This window comes from Schistocerca americana, chromosome X (genome assembly GCF_021461395.2).
Source record: "Schistocerca americana isolate TAMUIC-IGC-003095 chromosome X, iqSchAmer2.1, whole genome shotgun sequence".
NCBI lineage: Eukaryota > Metazoa > Arthropoda > Insecta > Orthoptera > Acrididae > Schistocerca > Schistocerca americana.
The window spans coordinates 340,990,322-341,011,530 of record NC_060130.1 but is presented as its reverse complement, the minus strand read 5'-3'; the positions used below and the strand labels follow the sequence as shown (position 1 = coordinate 341,011,530).

The following is a 21,209-nucleotide window of genomic DNA, read 5'->3' as shown; positions in this document are numbered from 1 at the left end:
CAGGTAGTACACCTGTACTGTAAACAAGTCTTAATGAGAATTCAATATAACTTTTTTCTCATGGGAAAAAAGAGAAAAAAAAAAGAAAAAAAAAGGGTCGCTGCGTAAAAGTCATCAAGCAGAATTTAGATTATGTTGAGAAATAAATCTTTGTTTCAGTAATAAGTTATTTACTACATTTTTACCAAACTTACAATCCACTCTTGTAAGAACTGAAGTATTGGTACAATTTTAACTAATTAGTTTATGGTGCTGAGAATACATACTTAAATTTTCTTTGACTCGAAACAAACAAGAATTTTTACAAGGAATTTCATTTAAAAAGACTTCAGAGAAAACTTTCAGTCATACCACTGATATCATGTGCTAGTCTTATTATCTGAGACATAATGCTTCTGCTAGAACAGTGCACTTAAATTTAGTATAAAGCAAAATTATAATGCTTCTAAATACTGGTCAGTTGATGCTCTGTAACAATCAAGTTATGTGGGAAATGACTATTCTCTTTTAACCAGAAACTATGACTCACTCAACATTGAATTTCAAATATACTATAAGTAGTATGAGGACAATTTGGCTATTTACATGAATAAAAGTGAGGTAGATCAAAAGATACCCCAGTTCGCACAATCACCAATATCAATAACATACTGAGAGATTAGTTCAAATAAAAACCTGTCTTCAATGCTAAATTTGTATACACATTATCTAGCATACAAAGGGTAACTGAAAATTCATGTATTCTGAGCACAAGTGATTTCATGGAACATATGAGAAGCTAAATGTAGAGGCAAAATATGCATAATTTTTTTTATTTTCCAGTGGAGGATTTGGCAATAATATTAAAGCATGTATATGAATAACCTTTAGTACAAAAGCTTCCTCACAATTCATTCATAAGCTATAAGCAATCAAATGACAGGGCTTTGCAAGAACTCATTTATCCACACCAACGTGGTACATTGTGAGCATAATGGAGGTATGATGTTGGATACCGTCCAGGTAACAGCAATCTTCATAATTTGGAACTTGATCTCCTGGAGATAGATTCTTTTCTTCCATTGTTCTTAACTGGACATCAATTGTGGATTCAGTGTACTCTAGACAGTGAAGAGCACACTAAAAGACACCACTTTAAAAATTGCCAATGAAAACATGCAACTTAGTGATTTTGCTATGAATGATTGCATTTCAACCACTATTCATTGACACAATAGAGACTATATAAAGATCAATGTGCTTGAATAGTTTCCTGAATCACTATTCAATGATATCTAACTCAAAACTGACTTCACCAAGTACGTATCTGTGGTTTATTTCAGTCTGACTAGGAAGACAAAGAAAGTTTCATAGCCCAAGCTGATGAATGATTTTCTTAAGAGTGTGTCTTCAATATGCACATTAGCAACAACTGGTCCAATGTTAGACCTAACCCACAGGTAAAGCATACTTAAAAATAAATCAGATTGGGGGTTGCTATCATGAGAAACTGGCTTTTTGGTTCTTTGTGTTTGTCAGATTTTTTTGCGTACAGATTGGTATTATGTACTTCTCATCAATAATTTTTTTGAAATTCTGGAAGACAATCCACTTTTTGTTTGACAGAGCCTCTTGTTTCAACAAGATGATGCACCATAACATTTTGGAAGACATGTCACACTATTTAACAAGGGCTTTCACAGAAATGAATCAATGTCTAATTCCATTGTAGCTCAGTGGCTAAATAGGTGTTAGACAAAAAATCTGAAGCTTCTTGTTCAATCTTCAGTTAGCTCTAGAATTTTATGTGTCACTTACTGCTTCTTTCACCTCTAGCACTGATTTGTGTACATGAAAAGTGTCAAACCGCACCTTGGTTAGAGGTCTACATTTAAACTGTAGGCCTTCATAAAACTGGCTTGGTAAGTAAGTTTGAAGGTTTGAGGAATGAAAAGAATACCATTTCCAATACAACCACGCCTACTAAAGCACTATGGTGTTCAAAACCATCCTTTGGGTTGATGTTAGTGTCTACTTTAATCTACTTTAAGGTTCAAATGTTAACTTAATCTAAGTCTCTTCAACCCCAACCCCCTCTGTCCCTTCTTTGAGTGTCTTTGACAGAGCAAGCTTTTGGTATTCCAACATCCAAATCCAGAACAGCTGACAACTTGAGTCCCGGCTGCACTTCCAAAAATGAATACTGCTGTGTTTCAAAGAAGTAAAGAGCATGCCACAGCCACTGAAAAAATAAATCTCACAAATGCTAAAATGGACGCAAATGTCATAAGACTATGGACAATATATTGTTAGGCACTTCAGTGTTTGTAATTAATGATTGTACTATTCTTATGTGTACAATACATTCTATTCAAAGTTTTTTGAAAGATGCTGTAGTTTCTCTATCACCTACTACGAAATCAAGTAAAATCTTACAGCATCTTCAGGGTTCCAATAAACAAAAAAATAAAGTCAAATAGATAAAAACATTCAAGTGGATAGGGGATAAAAATGTGACAAAGCTTTTAGTAATAACATGGAATAGGATCACTGCTAACATCATCAAAATTACTTCATAGCACTGACAATTAAAGGTAATCCACCACAAACTCTCAACATACAAAGAACTATGTGCCTACTTAAAAGAGCCATATGTTGTTACATTAAATATTGCCAAATCATCCCCTCTATGAAAATCTTCTATTACAATGAGCTCTTGGCTAATGTCTGATAGAAACACTTTTGCATCCAAATATTCCAAGGAATCTTGAGGTGATCTGAATGCTTGAACTTTTGATCACCCCATATGCAGTGTATTTCAAAAATACTTTTACAAGCTTTTGGGACAAGTTCCTCACACAGAAAAAGAAAAAAGATCTAGTAAACATGGGCTCTACAATGCATACCTTAAGAGCAATTGTTCAATAGAAAAGATTTGTTTCACAGTAATGAAAGTGAACAAGTCCACAAAGTTCCTATGGAATGCATTTTAGAGACTACATTTACTAGGAATTTTGTTGTTTTGGTGTAAGGAACCTGCCCGTAAAGTTTGTAAAAGTATTATCGAAACACCCTGTCTAATGTAGCACATGCATCACTACGACATTCCTCTGCAACTTTCTAACAAGATAAATATGATGGATTCAGGTGCACTTTCAACCAATGTTAGCACATACTCTGAAGGTAATAAATATTTCATAAACACAAACTAATTTCCATACACCAGTTATTATCTGGCTCATAACCAATGACACAATATTTTATTATAAATTAAGTTCAATTGTTTATTTGAACACAATATTACAATTTATCTTTTGTTTCATGTGTTACAATCTTGTCTTATGCATACAGAGCCATTTTAAGTAGTGTATTCAGATTTCAATGAATAGCTCTAATGGGATTTCTCTAAAATAACATAACATTTAATAATTCAGAATATAATACTGGGAAAAAATACAGGATTTTCTATGAGAAATTTCTAAGATAAACAAACGAAAATCAATGAAAAGATAATACTGGAAAAAGTTTCTTCAAATCAAAGTTACATCTCAGATTGTCATCAACTCTAAATTTTCGTTTAATCTTTAGGCAGATTGCCTAAAAGAAATAATTACTCTGATACAACTCAATAAGTTGTATGAAATAATGAAGAAATTGGACTGAAATTAGGATAGGGAGGCTGCACAAATGAATGCAGTGGAAAGTTAATAACAGTGTACCAGGCTCTTCCATATCAAAATTTTACATTACTTTCACCTAGATTAAAAAAAAGAAAAAAAAAAATCTCTTCAGTCTCAATCACCTCTTTAAGCAAATGTAAGCACCGTTATAAGGTTTTTAATGTCTTGGACTTGCAAAAGGGCATTTCTCCAATGTGTTATATATATTTTCTTAAGAGTCTTATATAAAAGTTTATAATGTCATGTAAAATTCACAAACAGTAGTACAAAACAAAGCCTACATAGGCCTACATTAAGCGTGTAATTGATTATAGAGACTATTCGTTGTAAAAATACCATACTTAATATTTGCAGGTGTTCTCTCTTTCCTGAATTTAGTTTTTATTGATTAAAACTGTTAAATCTGAAATTTTAAAAAATAATTTCAGGTGTAAGGCTTTATGAACTTACTCTACATCTAAATCACAGTGTAGTGTTCTAAATGTGTCTTCTATTAGTTCCTGAAGGCAGCGAATGGCTTGGAAGAATGCAGCCACCAATAGGGAGAGAGAAAGTGACAGCAACTTGCTAGGAACTAACTCTCCATCATCTTCAGTCTCGGAGGAAAGAACTGGATTGTTTTCGGGAATATCACTGCAACGAGATCTTGGAGATGATGATGAGAATATCACAACTGAGTGCTGTGCACACTCATTGCTGGTTTCAGAGACCTGAAAGTTTTCTTGAGATTCACTGTTCACATGTTCACACACATCATCTTCAGAGAAATGTATATTTTGGTGATTAAATTCTAACACTTCATTCTCTCGTTGGACAGAATCACAATTTGTTTGGCTAGACGCAATAATCACAACAGAATGCTGACTTCCAGATTCATCACACCAAACAGTACTGGCATGTGAACCTGAAGAATTGCATCTTGCATGTATCTCTAATCAAGTGATAATACTGTTTCCACCTTGTCGCACAATAACAACACCTTCAGGAACAGCAGCATGTGGAAGAACTGGTGAACACTCACTGTCTACTACGCTAAAGCCTCCACTTTCCACATTCAAATATACCTGGAAAAAAAGAGAAAAAGTTTCTTATTATACTCACAGAAAACTGAAGATGTTATATTTTTTATTACTCACCTTTTTTAGTGACTAAAAGAAAAATACAGATATAATAACAAGTTATTTCAGTGTACACTATTCATTATGGCCTACAAACATTCTTTTTACTAACAATCAGGGATTCACATATTGTGTGTAGCATATCAGCATAGCCATTTACATAATCCTACTGGTTTTCAAGATTTTCCCAGGTCAAACATGAAACATGTAACAACGTCACCGTTCTACCCCAGAAGAAACTGGTGGTATTGGGGTGGGGGAAGAGGGGGCAGTGGTGGGGGAACATTTCATGAATTTCTTCTTTTCTGCTTCTGTCATCAGCAACTCATGCCTAATACAAGTCTGTGCTTGTTTTTCTCATCAAAAGAAGGCATCCTTAAGATTAATTGGAGTGTTTCGTTGGCCAAGAATTGTGATTTTGTTGGGGGAACCATTTTGGCATTTATCTGAAATGATTTAAGGAAACCATAAATCAGGATCATCAATAGAGGATTTGACCCCACTTATCACAAATGAACACTTGACACCACAAAAAACTGCCACCAGTGAAATTTTAAGTACCCACCATGTTTCACATGAACCAATCACATTGTGGGGTATATAGATTTGCTAATAAACGTACAGAAAACTTGTAAATATAGGTGTAGTAGAAGTAAATATGGATGTAGTAGAAGGATTGACACCTTTTTCACACTTAGCATCAGGACACACCATCTAAAAACATGCAAGAAAACTGCATCGCATCATTCACAGCATTACAGATGCAGTAAAGGCACTTCATTCCATGATGTGGAGATGAGCTGTGGGAAGTATTTAAATGCTGGTAGCTGCAGCGTAATGCATTTGTAGTTCAATGGCATAGTCGCCGGTCAAGTAGACAATGGCCTGGTGACAAGGTTTTGCTCTTATCTGGCTTAGTGCAACTTTTTGTGGTTATTTGGTTAATTTATTCAATTTTTAACAACCATGAAGTTAATCTAATAAATGGTCCATGGTTCTTATTAAGGTATTTATGACCCCCAAAATGGACAGCGTGTGGCGCAGAGGGGACGTAATCTAAAGACGTCGCGGTAATAAAGATATAGGGATAAAATGTGAGGTGTTCATCGGGCTAAAATCACCTTCATCGTAAAAGGAAAATGAGGATAAAAAGAAAGAAGATGAACAGCTTGACCAACCGTGCTCGTCAATCAGCACGCGCATGTGATAATCCCCAGATCATCAGATTTGCAAGTATGAAGAACAAAGTAAAGGCGCGAAATAGAAAATTTTTTGAAGGTTTCGCGCCTTTACTTTGTTCTTCATACTTGCAAATCTGATGATCTGGGGATTATCACATGCGCGTGCTGATTGACGAGTGTGGTTGGTCAAGCTGTTCATCTTCGTTCCTTTTATCCTCATTTTCCTTTTACGATGAAGGTGATCTTAGCCTGTTGAACACCTCATGTTTTATCCCTACATCTTTATTATCACGACGTCTTTAGATTACGTCCCCTCAGCCCCCTCTCCCCTCCCCCCAGGCTAACTACTGCCTTTAGGTATAGTTTTTAAGAGTTCCTCCTGTTGTCATAGGTAGCTTCATATATAAGTTTCTTTACTAGCATAAGCAACCGTGTGCGGTTATTTTTAGGTTTCATCTCCTATTTAGCTTGTCTCTTGTTCTACCTATTTCATTTTTTGATATACGTTGATCCACGGTTGGGAATATATGGGCTATTTAGCCCTGACCCATGGATAAACTTTCTCGGATTCGTATGCGCATGCGCGTTCAAGTAACTTCCCTGGTCTTGCGCATGTGCATACATAGCGGTTCAGGCTTGTAAGTGAGCGACCGTTTGTAGCTGCAGTTTATGGCGGGTCATGGCCTGTCGAACATAGGCTGGTGTGAGGTGGAGCGTACACCAGTAAGTTAAGTAGTGGTTTTGAGTTTCTACATATGTACTCGTTGCGTTTTCCTTTCCTTTTCATTTATAAATGTATAGCTATGGTGTTCTTTTAATCATTGACAAAGGTCTTCTTAGGCACTTGTGGGTTTTATTGTTGTACTGAAGAAGGTGTCATTATCTATGCTGAAACCTGAGTTAACACTTAACACTAGGTTCTTTTTTCGCAATCGAGGCGGGTTTTTAGTTTTTTAATATACCAACCAACGATTGCTGACGTGCTGCAATGTTGAAGTTCCTGTGAAGTATTTTGAGGCCACAGAAATGCATCCAGCCCCGCACAGCCAGACACATGGCCACTGTGAGATGACTCACGGATGTATTTGGGGTCGGAACATGCACCTACCTGCCTGTATAATCATACTGCACCATCAATTGTGAGAACAAACACTGATTCATCACAAAATATCACATTACATCAGTCTGAACTGACACTGTCCTCGACAAATGTTAAATGGTAGAGTCCATGATCACCATGGAGCCTCTCCTTGATGGCTGTACATTTGCCAAGTAGTCAAGCCTCTCAAAGCCAGGGCTGAACCATATCCACTTATTGAGGGTTGAATACCACTTACATGGTTTTTTGTTCTACTGATTTTTATTTGTGTGAACTAGTTTTCGGTTTATTAAGCCATCTTCAGATAACTACTGGCTATTGTTTACAAGGAGCTTGTGTTGTAAATAACAGCCAATAGTTATCTGACGATGGCCTAATAAGTCGAAAACTAGTTCATACAAATAAAAATCAGTAGAACAAAAAACCGCATAAGTGTTATTCAACCCTCAATATGGAATTGTTCTATCAAGATGCGACGGAAGAATCCATAAATAAAAACATAGCCACTTACTTGGAAAATGCAGTAATACATTTAAACTGCTCTGTCTTTGGAAAAGGATTTTTCCATGACATATTGACAGGTTCATTATGCTGGACAGGTGTTGTTACACATCAAAATCCAGTTACCACATGCCTACTGGATTCCCAGTGCATCAATAATGTTTAATTCAGTGTCATGCATTGTGTTCAGGAATGCCACATTGTGTGCCCTGGTCTCTGATATCATAAAATTCCCTTATTTCACTAGAGCAATGATGCAGTCAGAACTAGCCTGTTGATGATTAGGCATGGTGCATGAATATGCGACTCATCTGAAGGTGATATGGTGTAGGTATTTGACCTTGCTCATTTTCTGTCATTGGCTATTGTAGAACGTATAGTGCACTTGCAGACCAACTCGTTGCAACTGACTGTCTGTCTGTTACAGTGTAATATCATGAAACTGTGTGAATAACTCTCACATACTATGTCAAACAGAAGTAGTGAATTTTAAGTTTTTGACTCCAGGGAGGTCATTATCCAGCAGAAGTGACTCTCACTGATTTATAGCCAAAAGTCTGTTGAGTTTTCTGTGGGAAATTAGCTGCATATCTTCAAAATGTGTTTCACATAATACACTGTAGGGCTTCTTGAACAACAAATTGTTGAACCAAAAGAATGCATCTCTTATGGGAAGAAAGAATTATACAATAATAATAATAACAATAATTAATAATAATAATGGGGATTTCTCTTACCCTATTGGGTGTGACCCCAGGTGGCAGATAGGGAAGACTCTGCAGATATGCAGGGTAGGTGGTAAATAAACTACCGCCCATGGACCAACACAGGAATTAAATTCCAAAGGCGGGTGTCACCAGACTGGGCAGCCTTTGGTCAGCATCTGTTCCCCACGTTAGGAGCAGCTGAGAAAAACCTCCAAGGCTAACAACCGTGGTTATAAACCACTGGTTCTAACAATAAGAGCCACCCCAAACACAGTATTATCAGTCGTGAAAGAGTGTGTTGTGAAACAAATTCCACGTGGACAACCAACTGCACCAAAGTGAACAAGCAGACAATTGGATTCTGGGTCAGTCTGCAGCATTCCACAGAGACGAGTTGGAGCATCCTGGAACTTCACGCAAGATGAAATACAGAAAATCAAGTTACATAGCTACTTTCAATGTAAATTTTCTTCTAAAAACTGGAAAATTAAGACCTCTAACAGACATCCTCAAGAACCACAAAATTCTCATAGCAGCCTTACAAGAAACTAGATTCATGGACGAAAACCATTTTGATTCTGGACCCTTCAAAGTACACAAAGGAAAAGTAGGCAAAAAAATATGAAAAACACCCTGCATCTTGGAACTAGCTTCATAATAGACAAAAATTTTTCAGACTCCATTACCAACTTTGAATCAACACAAGGAAATTTTATAAGACTTTTGAACAAAAAGAGGTAACTGCAAAATATTGGTAGACTATTTCAGAAACCTTCTCAAATGTGAAGAACCCATAGAAAAAATGGACTTTAAGATAGTCATTTCAATTTTCAAAAACTATAAAGCCTCGAGAGAAAACCAAATCACAGCTGAACTTTGGAAAGATATCAACAAAAATGCTATAGACTCTCTCCAAAACATCTTTGAAGAAATCTCGACAAATGAAAAAATCCCAGATGAATGGTAGATGGCTCTTATCCACTCACTCCATGAGGAAGCATTCAAAACAACTGCAACAACTACAGAAGTATTTCACTCCCAGATGTAACATACAAGTCCTACTAAACAGGGCAGAACACCTATTAGATCATCAACTTAGAAAATACCAAACCCTAAACCTCAAAAACCTCATGGTCTATGAAAAACCAAGAGTTAAATCATACATTATCACTTTCATGGACTTTCAGAAAGCATCACCATACTAAAAGAATTAAACATAGACAACAAAATCACAAATCTAATCAGACAAACCATTATGAACAGATACTATAAAGTCAAATTCATGGGACAATTCTCTGACCCTTTCGAGATAAAAACTGGAATACGGCAAGGAGAGGAACTCTTCCCATTACTACTTAATTGCTCCAAAGAAAAAGTAGTCAGAGTGTGGAACATGAAGATTCATAATGGAATTTGACTAGAAATAAAAAACAAAGGCATCAAATTAAATTGTATAGCCTTTGCAGATGATATGGCCCTATTAGCCGAGACCTGGAAAGAGGCCAAAGAACGGGCCATTGAACTACAAAAACAAGCTGAATATAAATAAATAAATAAATCTCAAAATCTTCTTTGGAAAGTCTAAGATAATGACAAACATAAAAAACCAACCAAAATGTTTTAAAGTGGGAGAACAAAAAAAGAGAGATAGTCAAAGAATACAAATATGTTGGAGAATGGATAAGTTGGAATGCCCTCGAGAAAAAGGCAATGGAATCTAGAGGAAGTAAAGTTGAACTGGCTTTCCAACTCACCAAAAACACACATAACAAAACGTTCCTCTCGTGGAATGCAAAAGTAAGACATTACCATGCAGTTATCAAACCAGAAGCCCTGTAGGCAACCAAAACATTGTTCATCACCAACCATGGTCTGGTTGAAAGGCTGGAGATCAAAGAAAGGAAGATATTAAGAAAAATCCTTGGTCTCAGAGTCCACAACAACAACCTAATTCACATAAGAAATGAAACCCTTTACAAAGCTACTGAAAAACTCTCAGACATAATAAGGAAAAGAAGAACCAATTTTTACAGACAGCCTCAGAACGAACCCAAACAGATTAACAAAAAAAGGTTGTTGACTACTTCTGCAACAAAAAAACCAACCAAATCAGCGTAAGGAAATGAAATGATCATGTGGCATTGTTGGCTGAGAGGCCCCATTCAGAGAAGTTCAGCCGCCGGGTTGCTAGTCTTATTTCAGGCGACACCACATTGGCTGACTTGCATGTCGGTGATGAGGAGGACAACTCAACACCCAGTCCACAAGCAGAGAAAATCTCCAACCCAGCCGGGAATCAAACCTGGTCCCACTGCATGGTAGGCAAACATGTAACCACTCAGCTAAGCAGCCAGACTGGTTTAAGGAAATGGAGAAGGACTTAAAAGAACTCCAGATCATAGAGAGAGAGAGAGAGAGAGAGAGAGAGAGAGAGAGAGAGAGAGAGAGAGAGGTTTCAAGCCAAAATGAAAACCAAACACACAATTCAAATCTATGAAGAAGAAAGGGAAACAAGATCAGAAAGAATGAAACAATACTGGGCTAATAAAAGGCACAGAACATTAAAAATTAACTGATTTAACATACTTCAAAGTAGTGTACAATGGAATAATAATAATAATAATAATAATAATAATAATAATAATTACACTGATTTGAACAAGAGACACTTTAAACATAAGTATGCATGCTTTTTATTCATCTGCCGTGTCCATTTATGAACTTACACCTTTCCAGTTAACATGCACTATATCTATAGATAACAGCAGCATATTATATTTGCACAAAAGATTTTGTGCCTTCTTCGAACAGAAATGGAATACTGACATGATCAGTTTCCTGTAATTTTTGAACTAATATTTCCTTGTCTGCATGTTCCCAAGTTAAACAGTAAAATATGGCACATTGAATTTCATGCACTTCAGTGCTGCACCTGACTAACTCTAGCTGTGATTTCCACAAGCTAGATTTTGTGCCGTCAAATTTACAGGCAGTGTCTTAATCACTCTGCCATTGTGTTTGGTTGTACTTCTCAATTCAATTTCTTTTTTTGTTAGTTGTAACATGTGACTGATAGTTCAGTCACTGAAGGTAAGTGCTCTATTATGAGAATACTCAAATATGTAGGAAATATTGACTATCATCTTGAAATGAAAAAAATACAGTATGATAATATAGTCTCAGCAGCACTGCTGCATTCAATCAAGAAGGAAAGTATAGTACCAATGGAAGGTTGTTCTCCCACTGTGTGCTTGCTCCAGTATGTTACCAACCACCCTCTGACTCTTTTCGAAGGGTGTAACAAGATAATAATATCTTCCCTCCTTGTCTTCAGGCGTCTCTTATCTCTTCTTTTGTTGTCATATAAAATGTACTTATCTACCTAAAATTAACTAGTCATGAGGACCATGAAATCCTGACTGTCTGTTGTACCACCCTTTGCCTTACAGCATCACTGGATGCAATATGGAGGAGCACATGGTTAGTATAATGTCGACAGAGCTGTTGTCAGCTTTCTGAACCTTGCAGCCACTACTGTTCATTCAAGTACCTCTCCAACTGGCCTTACAGGATGGACTGCACCCTAATGCAGACTTTCCACCCAAGAAAAGAAAAAAATACTGAGCAGTACCAGGTATCAAACCCAGTAGAGACATGCTGCCTGGTTAGAAACAAAAGCAGATTGGAAAATGTATCCATTTGGAAGCAAAAAGGTCATTGTATTCTCATTGAGGAATTCATTTCTTTGGCATCAATGAATTATGTACATGCCATTTAAAACTACTGAACATTAATGAAACCTTTTCGAGTAGACTGAACACATCTACTGTGTGGAACTTTTTTTTTGACTTCTCAGATTCTTCAACCCACTGTAACATGGACTTCTGCAAGCAATGCCATGTGTGTGGAAACATAATTGCTAGTTACAATGTCTGTCTTTATAAAGTATCTGTACCTTCACATCACAATGTCCTTCAGAAATGCATGCACATTTGAAGGAACAGTCACTGTTCTGACGATTAGAGCTGTGGTAAGTATTATGAAATTGATTCACATTTTGTGAATCCAGATTGACATCAGCTGTTTGAGACAGATGAAAATTTATGTTGGACTGGGACTCAAACTCAGATTTCCTGCTTATCATGAGCAGTCACCTTAACAATTTCAGCTATTCTAGCACACCTCCAGGACTGACTCAAACTTCCTTACGTCCCGGAGTTCACAACCTTTATGTTTGCACATTTCATGATTCCCGCACATACAATTTATAAACAAAGATGATGTAATCATCAATGATGTACCCATGCCTCGATGGACTAAAATTACAATACAGTACAGCAGAGTCCCGCTAATCCGAACCCCGGTAATCCGAACATGAAAAATGTTAGTCTATGTATGGAAAACTGTGCGGTAAACTGCTGTACATACACACTATTTTAATTTACACAGTACAGTATTAGAAAAATTGGCAAGATAACATTATGTTTAAACAATGCCTAACAATGAAAGAAAAGCTGTCAATCTTACTAAAATACAGTGGACATTTTATCCCTACTTTTTTCGGCGTAATGAAGACAGTCTGTTATATGACGAATAGTTGTGTCATCATCTCATAAACATCAAATCAGCAGGTGTAACAGTGGGTTTTTGCTCCAAATAACATAGTGCGAGTTCAAGGGCTTCTGCTGCGTCACTGTGTGGCACCAGCTCTCCTTTGTCACTTTCAGGCTCATTGTCACTTCCGTCACAGCAGTCCATTTCTTCCTGGTCTTGAGTCACAGCAGCAACTTAATCAGCGTCAGTAAGGTTCTCCACACATGCCCCATCTGCTGCCATCCTTCACTAGCTTCTTCACATCCAGGTATTGTCTGTATCATTTGTAGTAGATTTTCCTCTTCATTTTTAACTAGGTTGTCCTGAAATTCAAGAGATGTCCACAGTTTTCTCCATGATTTTCACAGAGTACTTTCTGAAATATTCTGCCATGCCTCAGCGGCCCAATAAACAACATCCCTCACACTGGTCTTTTTTATTTTGTCCACTAAAGGAATGCTACCATCTTGAATCAGCATTCTTAAAAACTGTTTTCTGTAAATCAGTTTTAATGTTTGCAGTATGCCAGGTCCATCGGCTGTAGAAGTGGTGTAACATTTGGCGGCAAAAACTTTGCCACAATTTCTCCATCACTAATTCCTCAGTGCTGGGGTGAGATGGCGAGTTATCAGTCAAAAGGATTGCATGGGGAGACAAATGATTTTCCTTAGAAAACTGTCAGAGGGAACAAACTGGCCATGAAACCATTCTTTGAACAGCTTACCATCCATGTATGCTTTTTTTCTGGTTGCTATAATATACGGGCAGGGACTTCATGTTGCAGTTTTTAAAACCTCTGGGCCTAGCAGATTTGCTGATCAGCATTAAAGGTAGCTTGTGATTACCAGCAGCATTGCTGCACACTAATAAAGTCACACAATCTTTGCACATTTTAAAACCAGGAGCACGGTCTTTTGCTTTTGATGCCAGGCTTTTTGTTGGCAATGCTCTAAAATTAAGGCCAGTCTTGTCAGCATTATAAATTTGTTGGGGAAGATACTTTCTCTCTCTTATCATTATCTTCAAACTCACCCAAATATTCTTCACTGCATCACCTTCAGAAGAAAGCTCCTCTCCAGTAATTGTTAGCTGATGGATTCCATAAAGTGTTTTGAATCTGTCCAACCAACCCATACTCACATTAAAAGACTCATCACCATTCATTAACTTGTTCAGATGCTCCTGAACCAGTGCTCCACTCAAAGGAGCTCCCCTTTCTCTTTCCTGCATAAACCAAAGGAAAAGAGCTTCATCCACTTTATTGTACTGGGACCGTTTCAAAGTCTGCCGAATTTTGAGAGTTTTTCCCGAAGATGTTGCACAGGACTGTTCATGCTTCACTCAGTTCTTCTTCCAATCACAAATGGTTGCTTTACCAATACCCAGTTCTGTTGCCAGTTTAGATACATTCTCACAATTCTCTATCTGCTTCAAAGCATTCAGTTTCTCTTTGAGAGTTAACGTTGTATGTTTCTGTTTACTCATGACGAAAATATGTGCACCATTACACCTGAACAAATACAATACAACTGTTACGCATGCCAGCGATCGATAACTAACATGACCAAGTGCTATGTGAGCCAACTGGCAATACACTGACCCAGACACTACAAAGGTCTCAACAATGCCCAACAACAAGGGCAGGGAGTGAGAGTGAGCCATTGTTCCCACACTTGTTCCCAGTTGTTAACATGGTGTACCTACTTATCTGTTTGCTATACTTCATTCTAGAAACTCATCACTGTAATTCTGGCTAATCTGAACAAATCGGTAATCCGAACAAGGTCTGGTCCCAGTTAGTTCGGATTAACGGGACTCTACTGTATTTGTCTTTCCCTCTGCAGGAATCATGAAATGTATGAGTATACGGGTTGTGGACTTCTTGACATGTGGAAGTTTGGGTCAAGCCTGGAGGCACGCTTGGATAGCCAAAGTTGTCAATGTGACTGCTCAGCGTAAGTGGGAAACGTGGGTTTTGAGTCCTGGTCCAATACAAATTTTCATCTGTCACAAACAATTGAACTCAATCCAGATCTGCAAAATATGAATCAATTATGTAATGCCAGTGCAAGCTGAAAAATTTGTCTATTTCCTTTCCACATTATTCATCACAGATTAGAGATTACATTAGATATACTTTTCATTCCAATTGATCCATAGTGATGAGATCCTCTGGGATGTGGAACATGTCAGAAAACAAGAATACACAATAAATATTTACAAAATAAAAACAGATATGCTGATATACCTTCCACTGATCCCAAAAGAAATTACCCTTATGGATGTAGAATCAGGGGGCAAAAAAGAAAAGAAAAAAAAGAAAGCTTAAGCATATTTACACTTAAAAGTATGTAATACTTGGCACCAAATGTTAAATGTTCAATACACTTAGGTACATATTGTAATTCTTAGGCTATTGTAGCCACACATCATTAAAAAATAAACAAACAAACAAATAAATAATAAAATAAAATTACAGCACTTATTTACAATGATCACATTACTGCACAAAATTAATTTGTACAGAAGTCAGACTGTACACAATATTCACATTATGTGATATTAATAACAACATACACACATCAATCAGTTATGCTAATAAATTCATCAATCAGTAGGAGGGGTTGGCCACAAATAAAATCCTTTAGACTCTTCTCAAACTGAACTTTATTATTAGTTAAGCTTTTTAGGATGCTGGCATGTTATTGAAAATGTGTATTGCTGAATAGTGGACACCTTTCTGAACCAAAGTAAGTTATTTTAAATCTTTGTGAAGAGAATCATTTCCCTTAATACTACTTAACATGCTATCATTTTAATTGCCTGCAGCAGGTTCTTACTGTAACTCACTACAAAACAGCTGATCTGTCACTATTATCCAAAATGATTATTTATTTGTATGATGTTAAGAGTACATTCGGCTATACACTATAATACTGACTCATTCTGCAGGACTTAACCTGTATCTCAGCAGCTAGCACTACTGCATACAAGCAAGATTAATACCACAATGGACAAAGCAAACATTTGAGTTTACTCATCAACAAAGAAATTCTGCATAATAGCAGTCAATGATTTAACCACACCAACAGGCAGAGAAAATGAACAAATGATTGGCTCACCCCATTACGTGAGACAGCCACTGTTCAGGTTTCTACGAGTTCTCAGTGGTATAAATAAATGATTATGAAAATTGCAACATCCAGAAAGACTGACATTAAAGAAATTCAAATTCTGAATATGTAAAGCATAGTGTACCATCAATAAGTGATTATTGTAAGAATGCAGAATCTAGCAGTCCCAACACTGAATAAAACTTTCTCGGGTTTCCAGTCATGTTGAGTTGTTAAAATGCCATGAGCTTTTGAATAGCCCATCAGCAGTCATTCCAAAGGACAATGGCCAGAGTGTGCCTGGTGGAAAGCTTGTAGCATTTTAAGCAGTTGACATGGCTCGAAAGCTAAGAATGTTTTATTCAATATGTGGTTAAGATTGCAGGTAAATTATATTATGTCTAGTGTTGCATAAGTTGCAATTGGGCTTATCAGCTGTATTATTATAAAATTTGTTGGCCAAATGGATCAACTGAGTCATTCTACGTTCAATTTTTCTTTGAAGGTTGTTCTGTTTGGTTCATGCGATCCACCCTATACCATTTCACTCTTTCCAATCATAATTTTTTCAATTAATCTAAAATCTCTGTAGCCCTTTTACATGTCATTTCTACTGAATATTAATTTGATCTTTATTTTCTGGATGTGTTATCTGGAGTCCAGCTGCTTCAAGATCTTGCTGAATTTCTTTTCTTCTTCATTATATTGGCAATTGGGTGACTTTCTTGATAGACAGTTTCTTTGGGGAGGATTCTTCAGACTCCTTTGTCCTGATATTTTTTTATTTATGCAAGTTCTGATGATTCTTTATTCATTTTTAATTTGGAATACAGTTCTGCAAGCGTAAGTGGCTTCCATGAGGGTTAAAGTTGGACGTTAGTGTCTATTGACAAGTATTTCTTTTTATACATCAACAAGGGAATATCCAGGATGGAATGTGACAATATTATAAGAAGGACAGTCGCTACTCAACATATAGCAGAGATGCTGAGTCACAGATAGGCGCAACGAAAAGACTGTCAGAAAGTATGCTTACAGTCAACAAGGCCTTCGTCGAAAATAGACGACACACACACACATGAGCACACACACGGAAATGCAACTCACTCTCACGTGACCATGAAGGCTTTGTTGACTGGAAGCTCACATGCTGACAGTCTTCTTCTTGTGCCTATCTACAAATCAGCAACACTGCCATATGGTGAGTAGCAACTATCCTTTTCATAATATTGTATACATCAACAAGGTTAGAAATTGAGACTTTTTCATGTTGTTGGTTCTATTTATCCAAGTTTCTTTCTCAATTACACCATGTTCAAGGATTTCTCCAAGATATTTAAACTACAGAACTATGATAATTTTTTGATTGTATATGAAAACTTTACTTACAGATGGTTTTTTTTTTTCGGAGGATAGCAGTACTTGAAATCCTATTTTTAACATGATTTCTTTTTTGGAGATTGGTTATCTGGGCACAAAATTTGTCTATTTCAGGAGCTAAGAGAGCTAAATAATCCACAACCCCCAGGCAGTTTTTCCCTGTTAAGAGTTTTGCTACAATTTTGATTTTAGGTCGGTTTTCCTTTTGCCAAGTCTTCTCTGATGTAATCCAGGGCTCCATTGAAAATCAGTGATGCTAATCCCTCATCTTGCCTATGACTGGTTTTACTGTGAATGCTTTTGAAATTTCTTCCCTGAACTTTATCTTGCAATTTGTGTTGATTAATGTTGGTTGATGAATACCACATGACCCGAGGATTTTGAAAAGTGTAGATCTATTGATATTTATCATATGCTTTTTTGGTGTCTATGAATGAATTGAACAGCTGTTTAATCCTGTACGTGTAATATTCTATTATTAGTTCTGGCTGAGAATTTGATCTGGGCAGCTCCTGTATGGGTAAAGTCCTCCTTGGTCTTCCCCATGTTTTAGTTACATAGTGTTTTTGATCTTGTTTATGTTATAGAAGAAAACATTTTGTATTTGCAGTTTAGAAGGGTTGCCCCTCTGTAATTATCTGAGTTGGTTTCATCTCCTTTTTCAAATAATGCATGTATTATTCCTGTGGATCACTACTGTGCAATTTTTTCTGTGATTCACATTTCGACTAAAAGTTGGCAGAAATTTATGATTACAGGTATTTCCCACCCTTTTCATTATTTCTGCTCAGATTAGATCTTTGCTGCATGTCTTGTAACTTTTTAGTTCACTGATTGCAAGTTCTACCTCGACGATGATTAGGATCAGGGGTTGTTAAAATGGATGTGTCCATATTTACTTTTATTGTTTCCAGTGGGTCATCACAATTTAATAATTTGTTGAATGTCTCTGGGAGGATCTCTGCATTTTCTTGGTTGTATGTTCTTTTATTTTTATGATTTATCAGTTCACATGTAATGTCGCGGGTTCATATTTTTTAAGACATCTGCCAAAAGTTTTATAGTAATCTCACGGCTGCTTTTTCTTGACAGTTTCTTCCATTATTTCTAGGGTCTTTTCATGATACTTACATTTTGTTTGTGTGATGATGTTATAGATGGAGTTCTGGTCTCTTGGGCTTGATGGTTTATTGAAGTTTTGAATTGGCTGAAATCTTCATTCCACCAATCATGTTTATTATTGAGATTTATGATTTCCTGTAGTAATCTTTCTTTTTTTTTTATTAATTTGATTTGGTTGAAATTTCTCTTATTTTTATTTGTAGGTTTCATCTTTACTGTACTGGTTAATTTTATTTTGATCTTTACAGTGTAGTGGTTAGACTATGTATCTATTGGCCATAGGACTTTCACACTAAAGGAGTTCACAATGAAGAAATTTATCCATGCAGACATGGTCTAGTTGCAGTTTTCCTTTTATGAAGTAGGGATGTTTGCAAGTTTTTAATTACTGAGGTTCCCCATTAAAGTATGTTGATTCTGAGATAAGTTTGTGGTTCCTGCAAATTTCAATCATTCGTTGGATGTTTTCGTTGGTTCTTTATGAACTCGCCATTTTCCAATGATATCTTGGAATTTTTCATCTTGTCCCAGTTCGTGCATAGAAATTACCAGGTAGAATTAAAATATTTGATAGAGGAATGCTGATTAAGGTTTTGTCTAGGTGATCCCAGAATTTTTGTGTTTCTTCCCTGTCCCTTAGTGTTTCTATTATTCAGTCAATAATTTTGAGATTTATTAGAAATCCATTACGAAATTATTGGCAAGTTTTCGTGACCTGCTTTCCCGGTATTAATTTATAGACAGTATCCTTGTCATTCCATAGGGACTTGATGACAGCTCCCAATTTCTTGAAGGGCCATGATTATAACTGTGTGTTTGTTCATGATGTTAGCTGCATTATTTTATAAATAACATTTACAAACAACTTATACTGCTGTAAAATAACATGGAATGGGACAATCAAATTGTAGGACATTCAAAATTCTTGTTTTGGACATAAAGTTACACATTTCTCTACGTTTTAAGCAAGAATACTATAGGAATTAAACTTACCCTTGATTCTAGGCTAATGTTACGGAATTCTCTTGCGAATGACAAGATATATATACAGAAGGCCACTGCAACAACCCATTCAGATGCCGTACTTATCACATGTAGCTGCCAGCCGCCATCATTAGGATACCACTTACGTGGATTGCTTCCTTTAAAAATTAAGAAAGAGATAACTTTTACAAAGATTGAACATACAGTAACCAGCTACTTCTGAATCCTAGCTACTAAAATCTTTCAATCTTCACAATCCATTTTTAAAACCCTCTTCTTCTATCCCTACAAGTTTAATAAAACTGTAAAACTAGTGCACTGAAAATTATCTGAAATATCATATTTACTTCTTACTTGTTCTATTTCAAATTATCAGAGAAAAATAATGGAATAACTATAAGAAATGCTGAGGGGTTATGTGCCTTCCTGAATAGTGAAAGCAAGGTAGTGAAACATTGGTTCTAATAATGCATTTGCATCAAAGAGCAAAAAGCCACATATCAGGTGGTACAGTGGTTCCCAATAGAATATAAAGAAGGAAAAAAAAATTCTGCTTAGTTCAAAGAACTAGGAATTAAATAAGAACAGTGAACAGTGCATTATCCTATGACATGTGACTTTAATGTCATTCTTGATGAAATTTTGATTTGATAGATGTTCTCACATTGAGAATACAACTGCATCTGAATCATCTAAACTACACAAAAAAGTCTTACGGTGAAAGGAAAAACAGTTGCCTGCCACTTAAGAACTATAATCCAGCAGTTTAATATGGAGCAATGGTTCTTCCACAATGAAGTTCAAAATATGAAGATTATCGTACCTATCTGTTAATCAACATGACCAATTTTGGTGCCAGATATGACTAATCACAAGTAAGTGCATTTAACTACATGGAAATTGCAAATTAATGTGCACCAAATGGTTAAGGGTCTTGAGGAGGTCTTAGAACATTGATCTACATCCTCATACAATTATGTAAGATCTCCTCAGCACTCTTCTTCCAATGGCTGCTTGAAAATAAGCCTAAGCTGTTGAAGTAAGTCTTTGATTTCTAGCTAATGCATGATAATTCACTGAAAATTGGGAGTTTAATATATTTTTAAAAAGTGGTCATTTCACTGCAGTTTACCCAGCTGAATATTGGCAAACAACAGTCATATTTATGAATACACTTCCAGAATTCATTCTATCTGTGGTATTTACTGCAGTACTTATTTTGCAGGCAATAAAATTTTCTTGGCTTTCAGCAGTGTATCATGACTTTCTGTTTCCTCCACTATGTATGAAGTAATTTGTAAAACTGTACCTGTAGCAATTTTTAGAACTGTACTCTTCTCACACACAGTGGGTTACAGAACTTAATTTGATACCTAACAGTGCAGTGCTTCAGCATTTTCTCTTGCATGTGAAGTTAATGAGTTTTTGTTCTGATACAAGATAAATGACGTGACCTCCTATGCGTTAGTGATATTATGACTTGTGACCCACAACTGAAAGGTAAAACTGACAAGTTTTGTGAATAAGAGTAAATGTAACTGCACTCCAGTTAGGGAATAGCAATGAAAATGTGATAATTCTAGTACATAATAAATATAAATTAAACAATATCTATTGATTTGCAAAAAATTTCTTATTGGCATATTAGTTCCTACTTATTACTATTCAACATTTATCTTTCTATTGAATTACAAATACACATTAGTATACTGCTATAACTGTAGAAAATGTAGCAAGGTCAGCTCATCATAC

The 21,209-nt window shown here is 36.2% G+C and overlaps 1 protein-coding gene across 2 annotated transcripts in view; it reads right to left on the bottom strand.

The window, feature by feature from the left end:
* Positions 1 to 211: 211 nt before the first annotated feature.
* LOC124555473 (DNA damage-regulated autophagy modulator protein 2) overlaps positions 212 to 21,209 on the bottom strand; it is an 87,050-nt gene continuing 66,052 nt past the window's right edge. For both annotated transcript variants that reach the window (XM_047129396.1, XM_047129397.1), the window contains exons 6-7: positions 19,467 to 19,615; positions 212 to 4,723 (exon numbers count right to left, since the gene is read on the bottom strand). In XM_047129396.1, the coding sequence (XP_046985352.1) occupies positions 4,595 to 4,723; positions 19,467 to 19,615 (278 nt within the window). In that variant the 3' untranslated portion in view covers positions 212 to 4,594. The remainder of the gene's footprint in view (positions 4,724 to 19,466; positions 19,616 to 21,209) is intronic.